At 37.0% G+C, this 21115-nt stretch overlaps 1 protein-coding gene across 1 annotated transcript; it reads right to left on the minus strand.

Moving 5' to 3' along the window:
* Positions 1 to 858: 858 nt before the first annotated feature.
* Positions 859 to 19662, minus strand: LOC121416560 (uromodulin-like). Its single transcript, XM_041610055.1, has 9 exons — positions 19324 to 19662; positions 15495 to 15800; positions 13912 to 14178; positions 11590 to 11685; positions 10573 to 10748; positions 6708 to 7102; positions 4388 to 4493; positions 2585 to 2762; positions 859 to 1658 (listed from the first exon to the last, which is right to left on the minus strand). The coding sequence occupies exons 2-9, from the start codon at positions 15766 to 15768 to the stop codon at positions 1504 to 1506; spliced, it is 1647 nt and encodes a 548-aa protein (XP_041465989.1). The 5' UTR covers positions 15769 to 15800; positions 19324 to 19662; the 3' UTR covers positions 859 to 1503.
* Between the last annotated feature and the right edge of the window lie 1453 nt (positions 19663 to 21115).

Here is a 21115-nt window from a genome sequence, read left to right on the forward strand (position 1 = left end):
TTGCTATTTTTACAACAAATTCTTCTTCAGGGTGAACTTCCCCTTTAATAGACCATAATCTAAGTTAAACCCGACTTCAGAATACGGGACTAAGCCACACTTAAATCTTTGTGAAACGCCCCCCTAGACTCTTAAAACAAATCAGTCAAATTGACTAGACCAGTAGTCAGCTGAGAGCAACTGATATGGCAATCACTGATATTCACAGTTCTGACATATATTCTAGTCAGAAATAACTCAGTTCTAGTAAAATATGACTAGAAAATAGTCAAATATGACTAGAATAACAGTTGCATCCAGCTGACCCTATTAACAAGTCATTTTTGACTGATTTGTTTTTAGAGGATTAGGTCCATTCAATTTAAAGAGCAGTCTTGCGTAAACGTATATTAAAACAAAATTCAAAACATAAAAATAAACTTTCCACCAGAAGTGGAGTAAAATAAGAAGAAATATTCAATTGAATCACAATTACTGTTACTATTGAATAACATTTGCTTTCCAATGGCTCCTTTAATGCAAAGTTGTAAACAAAGAAAGTATTGAAGAATTTTAAGCCTTGAATTGTTGCCAGAATTTGTAATGGGAGAGAATTATGTCAGCGGATTTTTATTTTGTTATTAATTTTTGAATCATTATTCTCTTTTTTCTTTTTTCTTCATGAGCATCAAATATATGATATTGATTATCATGAGTACAGACATTTCTTAATAGAATAATACATACAGTTTGAATTATTCTTAGAATGAAATTACTACTTACTTATAAACTTACATTAAAACATACGCAAAAATAGGCCCTCAACCAACTACAGTAAAATGAAATAAAGTAAACACTTAACTAAATCACAGTTATCGTTACAGTTGAATATTCGCTTTTCTTATAAATCTAGCAGAGTATTTTAGTCATTGATGATTCCAGAGTGGTATTTGACAGAAGACAAGAATGATGTCAGTTATTATTTTTTCTTTAATTTTTGGAATAAAGGAATCATTATTTCCTGTTCTTTATGTCCCAGAGCGTCAACTAATCTTGATTAACATGAGTGCACAAATCTGATTATAGATGATACGATAAAGCTTGAATCAATTCTTTCAACGATATGAATACTTACTGAGTCTTTCGTAAACTTACTTTAAAATACAATGAAAAAAAAGCCTTCACCAAAAGTAAATTAAATCAAGAAGATATACAATTATCGTTATAGTTAAATGATTAGTGCTCGTCTATATCTCTTCAAAAGCATATAATACGTCAGGATTTTCGTATTACCAGAGTGGTATATAAGGAGAATGGCATCAGCGGACTTTTTTCAATCATTATTTTCTGTGGTTGTTGTCTATACTAGGGAAGTTAGACAGATTTGAACTTCTCTAATTTAATTGAGGGAATTGTGTAATGTTACTGCTTGACCTTTGACCTCGCCCACATGGCTGTCAAGTAGCGTGTTAATCTACGTGACGTCACTCCGAATATGAATTCCACTCTGGTCATAAATCGCTTCTACATCTCTTCCATGGAAGCAGTTGGGACTCTCTTGTAGCTGATGTCGGTTGAACGACCAATTAGCTTGACCACGCCCATCAGGGTTGCTACGGCAACCACGGTTGCGACCATTCCAATGAGGAACATCCCAAACGAATTGTAGGCAGACAGATCTATGGTATAGAAATTAAAACAAATGATGGCATACTCAACTGATATTGTTAATATAGCCTAGACTCGAATACGGCACATAATTCAAATTCATAAACGCGCACTTATTTTCTTCGCTCTGTCCTGAGCAAATCACCAGCAAAGTGGGCACACACAATGACAAGGATACCCCCCCCACAACACAAAAGTCCAAGACCTATAGAACGATTCATAACTCTTCAAAAAGGGCTGTTAGGGCTTATATAGAAAGAAGAAGGAACGAAAATCAGAGGGAATGAAGTTAAAGGGTGAGGTCTGTATACATCGTCAAAACCAATGGAGGTTCGGGAGAAGGAAGGTATTTTCGGCCAGTGCTCCCCCGTTTTGAGATTCATAGTCAATATCTTATTTTGATATGCCATTCATGTACAATTCTACCCTCCCCTTAGAGAGTTCATCAAATATTTTTATTGGGAATAATTATGTAATTTTTCATTGAAAACCCCCTTTTTTGCGTTTCAAATTAAACGCAAACAAAAGACCATCACTTTCTAGTGAAAATCTGTTTTTCTTGTTTTTGCTTGTCAAATTTTTCTTGAGAGAATATGGCCCTCTTTTGAAACTCCTAGATCCGCCCCTGGCCAGATATTTATCGAACAAGAAACACAGGAACAACACTCGTAAAAGTTAAATTGACGACCGACGTCCGTGGCAACAGTAAAGTTATCGCTGTACTTGTTTAGGGGTTCAATGCAAGGAATGCTTGCCAAGGCTATCGTATTGTTTCCAATACTTGTTAAGGGTAGGGTTTCACTGCCAATACTTGTTAAGGGGTGTATTTTCAGAATATGAAAAAAACTTGTTTAGGTTGTTTTTCGAGACCCCGTGTTCGCGCATGGTATCCACTCGGCAATGGAAGTGCCCCCGGAAGCAAGTGTTTCTTTTTTACCATTAGTAGCCATGCCGTTGGTTGCTCTGCGGACACGAATCGGCGCACTACTGATCGTTTGAGTGGAAATGAAGGAAGAAGATCGACGTTTGCGTCCCAAATCAGAAGTGGTGGAGCACTCTCGATACACATGGGCCTCTTCATCCATACACACCCTCACTTGACAATGAACGTACACCTGTAAGATGAATTAACTCTAGAGTGACTTGAAAGGTATACTCAGTGATGTATCTTAGGGAGTGGCGGGGAAACGTTACCTTGGCAACCTTCGGGGGAAAGGGGGGGGAGAGATTAGCAAACAGGAGAATGAAGAAATATAGAAAACAAAGTCTGTCTTTAAAATTGTGCCCCCATTAGAAACTGAAGTTAATGCGTCCAAAATAGTCGTAAAATGCTGATATATGACAGAATTATTTTAAAGCTCGATCGCTTTCATTCCACACATGATTCTTCTCAGAATGATATAATTTCGCGTCAATTTTATACCTGAGAGATACTGATGAAGCAGAAATATTACGAACCACTGGTTTTCATTAACTATTGCCACAAACTTTTGGCATGCAACAGGCCCTCTTCAGATAGATGAAAAAAATATTATGAAACAAAAAAATTTTCATTTTTGATCACATATATTTAGACAATAATATATCAATAAACCAACTTAACAAAATTGTAGGGAGTTCCATTTGAGAGATGTCGACGGTACCTGAGAAGGGTATTATATTTCCTCTTTCATTTTATATTTTTGATACAGACGTGAGCACTCAGATTTCCGTTCCAAGGCATAGCAATTTTGTCTTATTGAGAAAAAGAACGAAGAATCCTGTAAAATCCTGAAGATTTTTGCACATTTTTAACATTGGTACAGATCCATTTAAGCAAATGATATAACTGTCGAAAAATATTTCCGCTTGAGTGAGCACCACTTACTTTTGAAAAGTTCGTGAAAAATTATTTGCACAGAACTTTGAAATAAAAGTGGACCTTAATCATGAAGAACACGTAGAATTTAGCTAGTAAAATTGATTTGAAGACATCTTTTACCTTTTTAAACTTGTTTCATTTAGTAAGGCCGTTAGTTCAGAAAATAAAATACGATATGCCAATCCAAGGGTTACCAATTTGGTGCAGACAATCTATACTTTAACAAAATATCCTTTCCATTAGGTTCAACATAGTTTTAATTGCCTTCTCAGAACCTTATTTAATCTATGTCCGCATATGCAGGGATTTAGTCTGATATTTTTGACGCATGTGTGCTTAAGACCGTTAATTCATTAATCTGCCATTTCTTCCTTTGTCATTTTTACCCATGCCATTGTTATCTTTGCAATTTATTACCTGCGCCATTTTACCTCTGCAATTTTTACCACCGCCTTTTTACTTTCGCCATTTTTACCTCTGCCATTTATTACCGTAGCCAGTTTTACCTCTGCCATGTTACATTGCCATAGTAATTGCAGGGCCCGCTGGCAGAACAGCTTTCGGAACTGAAGCGGCTACCTGGGTAAATATACCTTTATTATTACTATCATTATTATTATCATTTCACTTCTGCCATTTTACTTTTGCGATAGTAATAGCAGGGCCCGCTGGGAGCTAGAACAGTTTTCGGAACTGAAGCGGCTACCCGGGTAAATATACCTTTATTATTACTATCATTATCAGTATTATTTTTACCTCTACCATTGTTACCTTTGCCATTTTTACATCTGCCATTTTTGCCTCTGCCAACTTAACACCGAACCACTACCTTCGCCCTAACCATGCTAACCAAACTATTCTCAGTCATACTTTAATTACCATGTCCAGACGTCCAACAAAGGCAAATGCATCAAACTTAAATCCTTCTCGATCCGTATCGTTCGGAAAAAAGACTTGAACAGTCCCATCAATATTGGAAGGACATCTATTGAATGAAAAGAAGGGGGTTTATTTTAATTTATCTATTTATTCATTTCAAAATAAACATGAATAATATTACATTGATACCTATAATATTACACGTTATGGGAGGGGGGGTCAATGTTTAAGCGAAACTGCTTGTCAAGAGATATTCCGTTGTAAAAAGACAAAAACTATGCTCCTTGCAATAAGAATTGTCCACTTTAAATCGTACAAACATATAGCAAAACAACAATACCCCCCAAAAAAAAAGAAGAAGAAGAAAATGAGATTAAGAAATAGCAGTTGTACAAGTAAATAAGTGAAATATATGAGTTGGCGACTACATTAAAGTTTTTGAACATATGTATATATATTTTGTGTATTTCTCTTAAATTGATTTTAAAGATTTTCTATGGCTTATGTAATCAGGTACAAAATTCCATAATCATTCATCTTCATAAAATATAGATTATTTAGTGGCCTGTTTCCACATTAAATGTGGATGATATTTATCATTATAAAGAGTATTGTAGGTAAGTACATCTTTATTACGTAAGCAAAACAAAAAATAACGATTTGAATGCTCTGGGAAGGTTATTGTAACAGTGATACATAGCAATGTTGTACTAGATATTTCATGAATCCGTACATATATATATATATATACATATTTTATTAATAAGCCTTTGTATAAGACAAATAATCAGAATGAGTAATTATATAAATAACCTAACATATATGTAAGGCTTAAACTGGTTTTACGAGCAAATCCCCACACCAAATTAATGTAAGATAAAAATAATGCTATTAATGAGTGATACAAGACCTTAGCGACATCCTGTGACAGAAATCTAACTTTACCGAGTATTCCTATGCATTTTGCAAGTTTGTTAATTGTGGGATGTATTGTAAGAAGGTCTTTTTGTTTAATCTATCGTAACACCTAAAATGAAATTCGTTGACATCAAGGAAATTGTTTTTAGATAATAGTGGCCTATTGTTATATACAAGTTTGGAGTTGCTACCAAATATAATGTATTCTGTTTTTCAACATTCAAAATCATATTGTTTGCTTTCATTCATATATCAGTATTTTGAAATTGTGTATTCATGGAAGATAGAAGAATGTCAGTATAATTTCCTGTTAAATAAATGAGAGTATCATCTGCAAATAGTATATACGTATTTCAACTTATCGGAATTTAAGTTGATGTAATTTATGTAAATTAAAAAAAGCAGCGGGTCAAGTACTGTTCCCTTAGGCACTCCACATCCTAACGTTATTTGGTGTAATGTTTTGGCATTTAAATATTCATACTGTTGCCGAAAAATATGTATGTAATGAATAAACCAGTGAAACGAAATTTCTCGAATTTCGTAGTGAGACAATACGCAAATTAAAATTCTATGTTTAAAAATATCAACTCTTTTGTAAAGTCTATAAATACACATTTTTTCGTCAATATTCAGAATGAATTTTGATATAGCTTAGAATGTGGAGTGTCCGCTTCTAAATCCGTACTGACTTTTGGTATAAAGAACTTTATTCTTTTATAAAAGATATATGTCTGTTGTAAACGCACTTTTAAATTTTTTTGCATAAACAGGGAGAACTGAAATTGGTTGATAATTATTCATATTTGTCGCCCTTTTTATATACACGAGTAACTTTCGATATTTTCATATTACTTGGACGTAAACTTTGCTTAATTTCCATTTCAATTTATGCTCTATATTATACTGTTTTTTATGTTTGTTTTACAAATTAAGAATGCCCTTCTGTAAAATTGTACTTGATTTGTATTACTTTATATTACTTTGTATTATGTTTTGAATGGAAATGAAACAAAGAATTGAATTGAATAGTACCTTTAATTAAATCATATTATGAAGATACAATGGTATTTATTGCTCGTTTGAGTTCTTCCACTGGAATATAATCAAGGCCACGAATCGTATCGTTTTTACATTTCTTTTACAATTTCAATAATTTCATGATATATTATACTAGTAATTGGTTTGAAGAATACAGAAGTTGGGATTCTTCAAGTATGCAGTAAAGCCAATACTATGACCATAATTTATGATTTGTTCAGTTATTAACTTTCTACCATCATTCAAAAATAATCTTCATATCTATTCGCCGAGGGAAGAGGACCCCTGTTTTCACGGCCAGGAAAAATTTACAAACATGCTACATGTAGCTACAAAGAAAATAGTAAAAAGGTATACTAACCTGTCGGTGAAGAGATCATAGCTTGGAGTTGAATCATGTTCTTGGCCGGCTGTCGCCCAGCATCGTTCGATAAACATACCCACTTCTTCTACCGAGTCAAGTTTGACTTCAAAGTAGAGCGCCTGGTTTAGCCAGACCTCGGCGTGGGTATCTTCGGGCTCATCAAAGGACTCGTTCTTGAACCTTGTCATGTACAGCTGGAAGTGACCGGAACCCTTGTCACTAAACTTTATTTCACCGACCATTGGTTTGAAAGACTGCCCAACCTGTGAGGTCTTGTCCAGGGAACACGAAATCTCAATCTGCCTCTGATTTTCACGAGTAATATCAGTACCAGGTATAGGCTCAAGTTTGTACGCGATGACATTCGAGAATGTAATGGTTGTGGCATTTTCCTGAGGGGAAAATGGAAAAGATGACGTGGAATGTAAATTAATATTAATAAACGAATAAGAAACGCTACCCTCATATCCCCCACAACTCTACAACAACAACAACAAACATGACTTTGGGTAAGAATTTTGGTGATAATGTAATCGATTCGGAATGATTATCTTGAACGCAACAAGTTCATCCGGACCTTTTGCATCCAAAACAACGGGAACATTAGATCTGCGGTTCGTGTGCAAATTTCTTCTTGGTTCTATGGTAACAGCGACATCTCCGATTTGGGACGATTTTTTTTTGCAACCGTCGAGAGACACATAGAAGATCGAGAGCGCCTGTGTAACATGGAAGCAACAGCCAGTCAGGTCGCCTGTAGATATTCTTACACTCGTTTTGGTGGGGCACTCTGCACCAAAACCGAAAATCGGGGGCTCTTGAACTAAATTTTGGTGTTAAGATGGCGGGGGGGGGGGGTGTCTCCAGAACTGATCTAGTATCAAGTGAACATTTGCTAATTGTTTCGGAGCGTTATATGAATATGCATGATATTGGTCATGGCGTTCTTGTGCGATGAACCAATCAGCGGCCTCCAAGTCACTGTGCAGAATTTTGGCTATTGTTGAACGCAGTTAAGTGTGGAGGTGCCGTTGCCGATTGGTCTAAGGCGCCTGGCTATACATGGAAAGTCCGGGGTTCGATCCCGGCCACGGCACCTATGCCCGTGAGCAAAACAATTAATCTACAATGCTCTTTTATCCTGCTTTCAAATAAATGGAAATGCTATATGCATTATTGGTAACAAGGTGTGCACTTGTAACTAGATGTGCACTAGGAGTGCGCTGAGAATGAATGGAACGAGAAACCACAAATCTGAGGGTCTCCGGAACGGGAGAAAAATTGGAATTTCTATGGCATTCTATGGAACGGAAATTTGGGCGAATCTAGGGGTCTCTACCGCGTCACTTACGTATCATACATTTATACTAAAGTATCCCCGCGGTCCCATGCCGAAAATGAATTTTCGATTTTTCTATTAAAACAATTTTTTTTCATAAGAATCGAGGCCTACAAACATTGATTCAGGTCTTGAAAATAAATAGAATCTTGTGATCAACACCACTTTGGTACGATTTCTAACAAATGAATGAAAAAAAATAATCGCCATTAATGGGGGGGGGGGGGGTGATGGATAAACCATTAAGCCCACGGGAGGTATGTGTGCGAGATCGCTTGTTATTTTTGAAGGAGCCATCATACAAGAGAGAGAAAAAAATCCAGACAGATTTCAGACTGATTTTAGTTATGTAGACGTGTCAATATATGGTTTGACCTGGGAAAATGCCAACAAATGTTTCTTTCAATTGTTTCTAGCAGTTCTTGACTCATGGTATAACATATTAAAATCTATCAAAATCAACATCCGGGAAAGCATTTATTTTCAAGATGGCCGCCATTTACTGGAAAATGGATATAACTCGCTCATTATCAACCCTAGAATCCTAATTCGGTTCATATTCTAAGGTCTAAGGGTTAAAATAATATGCTGATACAGGTTAGAGTGAATCCATCACTCAAGGGTACCTGGAAAATAAAAGATGGCGCCCAAAATGGCTGCCGTAGGCTAAAAATCCACAAGCTATCTTTAATTTAATTTCTATGGTTTTAATGGTGGGGTGGTGCATCAGACCAACCAGTGGTCTGTGTCCATAATTCAAGATGGCTTTCAAAAATGGAGTTAAAAATGGCTGTTGATACTTAAAATGAACCTAGCTCATTACATATCTAACTAGGAGATATGATTTTGGTGTCTAGACCATGGTGTCAATGGTCAAATATTACATTAGGACGATATCATGGTTACGGGGCCTTGGCCAGTACTGGGGAGACTGTGAGCTAGAAAGAACAAAGCCTCTATAAAAGTGCCATTGAAAGACTCGGTGGAAGAGATGAAAGAAAAAGGTAAATGTTTGCACGGTTCCGGGGGGGGGGGAGTTAAATATATTACTGTACACACGCGTGACGAAAGAAATGTGTTTAAAGGGGTGTTTTTAAGTTTTGGACGCAAGCCACGCATGCACTCCTTAAGGGTATCAAAAACACCGATTTTCAAAAGAGGGGTAGTGTTGAAAGACTGGTCAATGGTCAATCGCAGGGTCAAACGTATTTAGGGGATTTTTTTCCAAAGACTTTTTTAAAGACTAGACAGGGTATGTTTTTTTTCTCCCAAGCTTTTTCCCTGGGTCATATTCTATCGACTTGTTTAGGGGCCAAAATGTGTAAATAAAGCTTGCGAAAAACTTGTTATGGGGATTATTTTGCACACACAGAAAACTCGTTAAGGGGACGTTTGGAAATAATATAGCCACGCGTGTGTACAGCCATACATTTGACCCCCCCCCGGGCACGGATAGCAACCAAGGCAGACAGAGGAGTTTGCTGGACCATGAAGTGTGGTATTGGCTGGAAGGAGGGATTTTAAGAGAACGAGAATGAATAAGTTGCTGTTCAGTGCAGTGATCAACTAGCCGTTTGTTGTCGTTTTCTCTCCCTTTTCAGACCCGCTGTTGGGCCGCTATGTATGCTTTTTTGAAAAAAAAAATCCCAGTAAGAAAAAGTCAAATTTTGTCCTTTAAGACTTCTCCATAGACATTATTACATGAAATGAGATACCATTATTTCATTATCATTCATATTTGATCTTGAATCATATTGGAGAATATGCATTCTAAGAGCTTAATTTTACTTTATTATTTTCTTGCAAGAATCTGTGCATTTTGATACCAAGATCACTTACCTGCAATATTTTGCCTCGGAGATACAATTACAAGGTATATAAAAGAGGGCACAGAACCTTGCAAAAGTAATCCACTTTCCCCAGCCTATCTTTCTCCTAACTCTTTTTTAAGTAAATGTTGACATTCATACCTACTCATATCAATTGAAAAATCATTTCCAATCACTTTATTCCAGTTTGACTATAATGTGGTCTAATTTCGGGTTACTGCTTGTTCATTGCAGAGTAGAACCTTATTCATATACCCTTTTCATAAAGCTATCCTCCAATTCGCCGCCTTGAGTAATGCGGATAATTCAATAAGAATTGCGTTCATAAACTCCGAAAATAAGCCGCATTATTTTCACGAGCGCCCATCCTGAAAAAGGCGGATAATCGCCATGACAACTGGACACGCCCCCTCCGATGCGGTTGTGTTGGAAAAGGGTGACCTTGTGACCGCACCATGGCAATTATCCGCATTATTTGGAAATGCGTTCATAAACTCAAAATCTTATCCCGATGCCGCTATTATGCGGATAATAGCAGCATCAGAGTAATGCGGATAACTCTTGTCCTCCTCCAATTTTACGACCAAATTATGCTGCTATTAGCCGCCTAATTCATTTTAATTGGGTTTATGAAAGGGGTAATAGTCAGAGTAAATTCAGTACTTCTGACACCCCCACCAAAAAAAAAAATTACCGTTCTGGTGGTACGACACTCATCATAGTTGGTAGAAAGGGTCATATGAGTAAGAGTGCTACTTGTAGTTGGGCAGGAACTGTCACGAAAATAAACATCTTCCGGGCCAATGCCAACGAAAAGGTCATTACTTATGATGACGGTCATCGAGTCACTATCACACGTTACTGATGTAACTGCAGAAACATAAACAGGAAACACAATAGCATTTTGATCCGGACGTCTAAAATCGCCCATAATGACGAGGATGATGATAATGAAGATGGTGATGATGATGTTTGTAATGACATAATGATAATGATAATAATAACAATAGTGATACAAATAATATGGCTGATAATAATAAGTGTGAAACCACTAGACCGCAACACCTCTGACCTCTGACGGGTCCAAGTCAAGTAGGCACTTCGGCACAACTCGTCCCCGGCTAAAGATTAGTTGTCAATCTTAAAACCTAACCATAACCGAAGATACATAAAGACACAAATGATATGAAATCATAGTAATCAATTTGTGTTTATAAGTAAGTATAAACATTTGTCATAAAAAGTGCGATCCGCTATTGTACAGCTCGGCACCTGAGTTTATAGCATGGTCAAGTTGGCCGGCACTCCACTTTGACATACTGTGTGTTTAAGATTTTTTTTTTCAATTTTTCTCGTCATAATAATAGTAATAATAATAATAATAATAACATAGGATTTGTATAGCGCACGTGTCCACCTTGCTGGGTGCTCAAGGCGCTCCTATATTACCCCGGCTAATCAAGTCTACCGATTCTGGTGCGCACAGCTTTTTGAGGAATCACTTCCTGCTGGTACCCATTTACCTCACCTGGGTCGAGTGCAGCACAGTGTGGACAAATTTCCTGCTGAAGGAAAACACGCCATGGCTAGGATTCGAACCCACGACCCTCTGTTTGTAAGGCCAGAGTCAGAAACACTAGACCACGACGCGCCCAGAAGAAGATACGTAAAACAAAACAATAGCAAAACAACAACAACAAAAAACACTTACGCTTCTCCTCACATGCAGTACCTCCAAATCCTTCCGGGCAAATGCAAGTGCCTTCCACACATGTCCCTCCATTCATGCACGGGTCAGAACAAGGTTCTGAAATAATAATGATAAAAAACATGTGAACGGTACCATGATGAGGTAAACGAAATTTATTACATGTTACCTGCCACACTAAAACCAACAATAAGCCACTAAAAATTTTCGTTGACCTAGAAAAAATACTTCCTAAGTTTTTAAATATTAATGAAAACAATACTTGAATATAGAAGAAATTCTGTGACCGGTCTAGGGATTAAGGAGAAACAATAGTTACAATCGGGTTTTACTCAAGCATGAGATAGGCACACTGCGCAATTTTGGTGAAATTTTCAAGTACGGTAGTCCAAACAAAAAAGTGGTGTCGAAGAAACTCTCTTAGCCAATTGTTCAACTTCTCGACTTCAAAGCTTGGCAGTACGAACAGAAGAATAAGAAAAACTATTGAACTTTTGTATAGCGCTGAATGCAACTACCCCGACATTATTTCGGATACGCTTGAACATTCGTTATAGGATGAGAATCGAACCCCAGACCTTGTGCTTCAAAATCTTGCCGACTGAACAATTTACACCTCTACGAAAGTAACTTTACTTCAAATAAGCGAATGTCTCTTTATTGTACTTGTTTAAGAACAAAATTTAAATTATTTCAAAACGGCAAAAAACGCCAGTGTTAATTTAACACCATCCTGGTATCTATATCGAACCAAACCAGAGAAGAATTAAAACAAAATCAGTTTGGCGTTAGGCTAACACGAGATAGGCATTAAAGTAACACCAGCTAGTATTAAAACAATATCGGTTTGATTTCAGCTTTCATCAATAGGAAAGGGGGTGGGCAGAAATATTATCTTTCGCTTCCGTTCAGCCGCGTAACTCGTTTTTATTGTTGCTTTGTGTCTTAGTTTCTTTGTTTGTTATTTCTACACAGCAAAAACTGTGGTGTTAACCGGTGTACATAGAGGACCACACCAGTTATTTTTCACCGGTGTTAAATTGGTGGTGCTAGTTTTACACCTATAGGTGTTATTACAGCACCTTTTGTTGTTACATTTACACTCTTTGGTGTTATGTTTAATCTCTAGGGTGTAATTTTGATACCTCAAGGTGTGGTCCTCTGTCAACACCAATTGGTGTCAGTTTTAACACCACAGTTTTTACAGTTAAGAAATTTTTAAGGACGTCTTCGTTTTTTTTACATACTGACCTGCTAAGGGACCAGTTAGGTATTATTTGCAGAGGCCCATGAATATAGCAAGTGTGAAGGGCGATCTAAACATTGTTGACATCTTAACCGAAAAACCGGTCATTTCAAAGCACCTTTTGGTAACCGTGGAAATAATGGACATATACCAAAACAAGGGATGCGAGTGCAAAATCCGAGCTTGAATTTAGAATCTTCGAAAGACGGTGGAAATTCTTAGCGCTTTCTTGTACTCATGAACATCATGGTATCTATTCAAACAATTAACGCGAGCGCGAAGCGGGATACCTGAAAACAGACATTAAAGGATTTTTGTATTCATGAACACGGTAGTTACATGTACTTAACTCGAAAATTCTGTATAATGTTTCCACCTGAAAACTGGACACTTCAAGCATTATTTAAATAAGGAACAGCTTTGGAACCCAAATCGCAATATGGAAACTTGATACACTGCAACCATATAACTAGCACATCAATGATGTGGAGCTCATTTAGCATCTTCCGACGAAATTTAACACAACTTTTAATTTCAGCGCAATCGACACATACCTACGAGATCACCACAATGAGTTCAATCCTCTATTACTCAGTGAAAATCCATGAAAATTTCATCAAATTTCGCGATATAGTTCTGATGTAGAATCTATTCATATTGCTATATTTGTTTGATTTTTCAAGTCCAACAACACTGTCGAAAAAAATGATAGCTCGCGCTTTGCAATCGCATCTTTTCACCCCCATTGATCTATGTGTTTTTGGACTCTGTATGGACAGAATATACACAAGGTGTGAAGATATTTTATCATAGCATAATTTTTGTATAATAATGTGTTGCAAGCTACTATGATAGCCATGCAATTCATAGTACTCTTCTAAGCTCACAAAACGACTTGTAGTGACAACGCGTGCACGAGAACTCTTTTCAATCGAGTGTTCATTCCCATATTGATCCTGACTACTGAATTTACTATCGTTTTTACTTGAATTAGTAATAACGTGAGGTTAATGCCGGGTTAATGTAGTTATTACAACATCAAGAACAGCAATGAATAGGATGTGGGAAGTGAAACTTACCTTGGGCCCTTCGAACCGTCACTGTAAATGAGCATCTATCGGTGTTTCCTGCAGCATCTCTGGCTTGGTAAGACACCATAGTATCGCCAACAGGGTATTCACCGCCATTGCTTCCTGGTCCCAGGAAGGTCATTGTGGGACAACTGGAGAAGCTGTTTAAAACAGGTTCAGTCCAGTTTACTGACGATGTGTTAACGGTGTTTGTGGTGTTGTCGTCAATCACAGCTACGATGTTCTCAGGGCATCCTTCTATGGCAACGGGTTCGTCTATTAATAAAGAGAAAGATATCCATTGCTATATTATAATACACATATTAGTATGACTTGTTTGGCTGGGAGGTTTATCCACGTGAACTACTAAGAATCCATGAATCTTTGCAGCACTACAGTCTATTTGAAAATGTATTCTACAAGCAATAAGACCATGTTGAATTTGTGGTTGACTTAAATAAGCTCATTTGAAACAGGGCTACCTATCCTTTTCCGATTTAATGTGGAATATTGAATTTGAATTTTGTGTTAGAACATACATAATTGTTTACCTTAAAAATTACAATTTTGAAAGCACAATTAGCGGTCAATTAGCATGTTGGTATTCCGGAAAGTCACCCTTTCCTTTTTTGGCAAGGGAGCGCTGCGCGCACTTGCAATAGTACGCGTTATGACCGCGCGAAGACTTATTCGAATAGTTACGAGACTTTTGGTATTCTGACAAGTATCATATCGCTCAATTAGCGGAATTTCCAGTGGGGGAAAGATAATGTGATGAAAGGTCCATAAAGTCCTATCATCTCTTGCTCATTGTGGCTATCCTTTCTTATAAGGATACATACTTCTTCTGCATCCTCTATATAATCAAATGTATTTCTTCTATTATCATGTTGCTTTTTTTTATTATACATTTTGTTAAAGTATGAAAAAAATCAATTCGGTTTACTACTATGACTAGAAGAAGGAGTATTGAAGAGAATTGAGGAGAAATATATAACAAGGGAATAGAATGAAGGGAAAGAAGGTAGTATATAAAAACAAGTAAAATAAGGAATAGTGAATTTGATATAAATGAAGATATGAGAAAAGAGGGGGGAAGGAAACAGACATTGTATGCACAGAGAAAATAAGACCTTCCTTTTTCTAGATATTGTTTTATTAAAAGCATGATACAGTATTCATTTTTTTTACATTTGACAATAAAGAGACTACCAAATTACGTTGGGTGCGCAAATATGCAGGGGTGAATCAAACTTTGTTTCCAACAATAAAAACAAAGCAATAATAGTATTTAAATGATTATTCCCTCGTAGGACAACACAACCCCACCAAGAAAAATGGAGTTAATTGAGCGCTAATAGAGTTTCAAGAATGCGACTTTTGAAGGTAGCGCTCCATTAAATGGGGAACTTATGAGAAAAGTTATGAGGAAACTTATGAGACTTTCCAGAATACCCCATGACTTTGCAGGTAGGCCAATCATTATATACATATCTGCACGAGACCTAAATTCTTGCTAGTAAGATTAACACAATCTCTCGTTGTATCGCCCTCATCCCCGCCCCTTCCCATCTGTGCGCCAGTGACCTTACTGTTTGAAATTATCCTTAATGTGCTTGGAGACGGGATGGTGTGCTTGGTGCCGTTATTCAAAGTCACTACGTTGTTAAGGCGCTTGAGAGAAGGAGACTTCAGATCGTACTGGTATAAGTAGTGTTTTGCGCCGGAAATGGTGTATGCAATACCAAGCCAGAACAGCTTGCTTCCATATCTGCTGATCGGTGTGTAGGGGTTATAGCTGCCAGAGAATACCATCATTGTCTGATCCCCGCTCCCGTCAATATTGATTACGCTCAACTTGCTCATTGGAGGGCTGGCCGTGTAGTAAAACAGACGGGCTTTAGAAAAAAATGCAACGAATCTACAAATGAAAACTTTGATAGATATCATACATGGAAGCTTAATTACAATTAAAGTGGTGCTCCCAGAGCCCTAGGAACGATTCTTTGACTGGGAATGCTTATGTTAATTTTTCAAGGAAAAAAAAATGTTTCACTCCATAATGAAGAGAATTTCCCTCACAAATCTGAGACGCAAAAAAAAGGGTTTCTCTCATTGTGATAACATTTTTCAAATTCGTAATACCCTCCAAAATTAATAGGGGTGCTGCCTATGGAAAGAATACACGCAGCACCCCTAAGAAAAAGTTTTGGGTGCTTCAGTACCTCCAGCATCCCCGCTTCTAGGGCTAGGGGTGCTCCAGGCTGAAAAAAATGATTTGATCACATAAAGGAAAATAAGATAAAACACTGAAAAATTGAGCAAAATAGGGCAAGGAACAAGATAGTTATGACATTTTATAGATTTACATATCGGTGAAACAGTTATATGCATGAATTGACGAGTTTTCAGTGACCTAGCTGATGATGTCATATCCCAGCTTTTTTTTAATTACATGAATTTTCTTGTTCATTTTCCCCCAAGAACTAAACAAATTTGATTGACAACTTATAAAAACATGAGATATTCATTGCTGCAACTCATTTTATTATAAATGAGTCATATCTGTCACTCAAGAAAACAAAATTATGATTTCATAAGATAACATGAGAAAAGAGAAAGTGGGGATGTAACATTGTCAACCCACCTAATGAACATTCATGGCGACGTGCATAACAATGCTTAAATGTATCCACACAAGGACAGTACATTACGATATATTCTTAATTGCCTCCATAAAAGGGCAGCAACCCGTCTCGATGTATCTAATAGCTTTTCTAGGCCAATATTGGACAAATTAACTCTTCTGGAAAACGGCTTGCTGCACAATTTTTAAAACAATTCATTAACTTTCAACACCTAAACCTTCATGTAGTATTTTACTTCTTGACAAAGCATTGACGAGACTTTCCACAATGAAATACATGCACCTTCGAATCCTCAAAACAGAAGGTTGTTTTCTGAAACACTCCTCCAACTCAAAGATGGCACACTTCACACAGAGATTTATAACAAGCCGACAGATACATACAGTTATCAAGCCGACAGATACACACTGTTATCATCTTCCAACTCTTGTCACCCAAAACACACCGCATACATTCGTAATTCCGAAGCTTCGTTATTCCGAAGGTTCGGATATTTCGAAAGTTCGTTATTCCGAAGGTTCGTATTTCTGAAGGTTCGTAATTCCGAAGGTTCGTAAGTCCGAAAACGAAATGAGGTTCGTAATTCCGAAGGTTCGTTAGTCCGAAAACAAAGTGAGGTTCGTAAATCCGAAGGTTCGTTAATCCGAAAACGAAATGAGGTTCGTAATTCCGAAGGTTAGTTAGTCCGAAAATGTAATGATCAACGAACCTTATTTCGTTTTCGGACTAACGAACCTTATTTCGTTTTCGGATTAACGAACCTTCGGAACAACGAACCTTATTTCGTTTTCGGACTAACCGACCTTCGGAACATCGAACCTTATTTAGTTTTTGGATTATCGAACCTTCGGAATAACACCACAAATGTTCGGATTAACGAACCCTTTTACGTTTCGGATTAACGAACATCGAGGTATAGGCAATTTAAGTGTTTTGGAATTACGAACCTTCGGAATTACGAAGTGTAACCTTAAAACACATTCCTCAGTATGCTATTCGGTCAAGCCACCAACGTCAGACGAATTTGCTCTGGTGATGACAGTACAAACGACCATCCCCGATAGCAGACACAGTCGTAACGACGTCACAAACTGGTCGTAAATTGGAATTACTCGTTATACGTCGTATGTAGGACGTCCTTAGGACGTAATTTTGACGACTTTAAACGGTAACTTTATTTTGCATTTTTGTATGACCAGATTATGACGTGATTTTTGACGTCATTTACTATCAGTTATTTACGACAATAAATTTTCATATGACCACATAAAGACGTGATTATGACATTCTTTATTAACCAATCAACGACGAGACAATTTACAGTTTTATATGACCAGATAATTATGTAAATATAACGTCATTTATTGACATATCAAATTATAAATGAATTTAACATTCTATTTAGGGCTGTGCAGGCTCGGTCAGATTATGACGTGATTATTTATTACTGATTAATGAACGTTGAGTAATATAGGCTAAGCCTATATAATGCCCAGGTTACAAAAAAAGTTGAAACAAGTTGGATTTTTAACTGATTTCGACTGAATTCAACTGGTATAAAAACATCATTGCAATGTTGAATTGAATTTCAGTTTTAATTGTATACATATGTATATGTTATTGTGATTAAAACTGCTCGATTAAGGATAAAATACAAACGGCTATAACAATTATCTTATTTCTGTTTGTTCAATAGCTCAGTCGGTAGAGCGGGGGACTCGTTCAATCCCCACTTGATGCGCTAGTGCCCTTTGGTAAGGCATTAATCGGTCCTCTGGTTGCTTGCTTACAAGCATTCATGCTTTCTTAGCAGTCAGGTAAAAAAAAAATCACCAATACATTTTACCCACAATATTTCCACCTGAAAAGTTTCAGAAAAGCCTGTGTTCGATATAACCATATAACTTCAATCGAAACTTGCTATTCTAAGTGAAATTTTCAAGTTTAAATATTTGTTACCAACCCTATTTTTTGAGAGAAAAAAATATTTCATCCTATTTTCTATCTTTTTTTTGTGGTTTTTACTATATTTAGTTAAAGGTGTCTATCTATATACTACTTTTACAAATTACCTTGAAACGGAAATTTGAGTGTGAAAATGGGGGTCGCCTCCGCGGCACATACCCACTATGCATTATATAGGCCTACTGAGTGCCCCCGGCCTCCTCCCTTCTTTCTCTGTTTGCTTCTTTCTTTCAAAGAATGAAGGACACATTTTTCTTTCCTTCATTCTTTCTTTCCTCCTCATTTTTCTTACTTTTTTTTCTCTCCTTTATGTTGTCTTTCACACATTGTATTCTTCTTCTATTCCTTTCTTTTTCTTTCTTTCTGTATTCAATTGAAAGAATGACGGTATCATTTTTTTCTCTCTTTTATTCTTTCTTTTATTCTAAATTTCTTTTATTCTTTTTTCATTTTTCCTTCATTTTCCCCTTAATTTTGTCTTTCTTTCTTCTCAATTCATCTCTTTTCTTTCGTCTTTTCTTTCTCTCCTTCATTCTTTCGTTCACCCACCCTTCCAATTCTTTATAATTATTCACAGGTGTAACACTGTATAGCCTTCTTTGTTGATCTTTTTTTTTGTCGATTGTCCCGTATTTCATTTTGTGAAATCTGGTCACCCTGCATTCATATGGAAAGTGAGGTTCAAGCCAAAAGCTGACGGTCCCGTCGCCTGGGCGGAGGGTCCGCTCCCGTGATAGGTTGCCCTCTCAAAAGCAGCTCAAAATTCTCACGAGAGAAGGATGTCATGCGGTATGTAAAAAATTCTTACCTCTAATCGGGCTCACCTGGTGAAAGATTAGAGCGAGTTACCGCTGAAAGGGCCGTCGCCGTAATCGATGCCCGGTCAGATTCGGAAGCTCGTCGTAGAGAGCGAATTCAGAAAATCGGAAGCACCTGCATATTAATGGGCGATACCCATGCTGGTGAGCGGGCCAGAGATTCAGAAAACTCGCCGACGGTTCCCCAGAGTGCGGGCTAGCGGGAGAAATCTCAATCCGCTCAATGCCCGACACCAGCGATTAGACAGTTCGAAAGCAGCAAAGAGCGGCTGCAACATCCAACCAGCGAAATTCGGGGGCTTGCTGACTTGCTTGGGATTAGATCCACATGTCGGCAGCACCTGCCCATTGCGAGAGATCAGTGTTGTAGTCAAGGCTCAAACCTCCAAGGCCAAGGCTTTAATACCCAAGGCCAAGGCTTCAATACCCAAGGACAAGGCCAAGGTATTTCAAACTTTCAATACATGTATATGGAACAATGAGACAACAGTGCTTAGGCGGCAGACATGACACACAGGGCAAAATGTATATAAGGTGTGAGCTAGCGAAAATTTTGACCCTCGTACATAGATCTAGACATATTAAAATTATAATATAGTTACCTTTGTACATAAAATACATTATTTTCTCGGCGATTTACGTTGCAATAATTATCATTACCACGGTCATCTGATCCTGGCATGGCCATTGCTTTTCAGTGGACCCCTCCATACTTCTTATGATATATAATTCTATTGATTTTATTATATTTAATTATATTGATATAAATTTATTCAATGTTGATTTTTTTTTCATGCTTTTATTTAAATTGAATTAATTCATCATGTAATTATTTATTTGTATTATGTTGAAGAATGAAAAATAAATTGAATTGAATTCTCAACGTATGCCTTTCTTCAATCCCTGGGACAGGGAGGCAGAACGTATTTTTTTTTTGAGAGGGGGTCAAAGTAAAAAATGCACTTATAAGTCAAAATGAAAGCCTTTTTGAAGTGATTTCTAATTGATAAGACAGCTATATTGATTTAGGCTTTACTTTTTCCGCGAGAAGGGGTAGCGAGCAAGCGGTTTTGATTTTTTAAAATGAATTCTGAAGTTGTAAAGCTCGATTTTCGGTCAATTATGGCGCTAATCACTGTTAAAAAGGGCATCATTGCGAGATGTTGCCAGCACGAATTACGAGCTCAAACTTTTGGACATTTCGTGTTATTGGAAATGAAAATTAAATATTCCGAGCTGTTTTTGTTATCATGAAAAAAGATGTGCATCTTTTTACTAAAAAATTAACGCGAACGCAAAGCGCGAGCTGAAATTTTACAGACCATAAAAGGAAGCTGTTCTGGACTGCATTTATTGATTCAGAAATAGGATACATTAAACTCACCAATCAAATAATGAGAGCGCAAATTGCGAGCTCAAAAATTTGTGATATTCTAACTTGAAACTGGACATGCTACGCATTTTTTTTGTAAATGGGAACAGAATAAGTACCTTACTAAACACCATAGAGCTATCTCAGTTAATAGCTCCATGTAAACACAAATTTATGTGAGCGCAATCCAAAATTTGGTGCATTTGGAATATAAAATGTATTATGTTTTACTGTTAAAAAAAAGTATTTCTTTTTGAAAAAGGGCATATATGATTTGGAAAAAAAGGCATTTTCGATTCTGGAAAACGGGAAATTTTTCTACAGGGAATTTTTCAGGGGGGGGGGGAGGGGGGCGCAAGAGAGCACAAAGCGCAAGTTGAAATTGTCAAATGCTGACCTGAAAATGAGTA

This window comes from Lytechinus variegatus, chromosome 6 (assembly GCF_018143015.1).
Source record: "Lytechinus variegatus isolate NC3 chromosome 6, Lvar_3.0, whole genome shotgun sequence".
NCBI classification, from domain to species: domain Eukaryota; kingdom Metazoa; phylum Echinodermata; class Echinoidea; order Temnopleuroida; family Toxopneustidae; genus Lytechinus; species Lytechinus variegatus.

Bases quoted from the DNA above. Each gene is read 5' to 3' on its own strand.
- LOC121416560 (XM_041610055.1), bottom strand. From the start codon at position 15,768: ATGAGCAAGTTGAGCGTAATCAATATTGACGGGAGCGGGGATCAGACA. The intron at 14,179-15,494 runs GTAAGGTCACTG...CTTTATTAATAG, and splicing joins ATTAAGGATAATTTCAAACA to ACGAACCCGTTGCCATAGAA. The intron at 1,659-2,584 runs GTAAAAAAGAAA...TCTATACCATAG, and splicing joins CAACGGCATGGCTACTAATG to ATCTGTCTGCCTACAATTCG.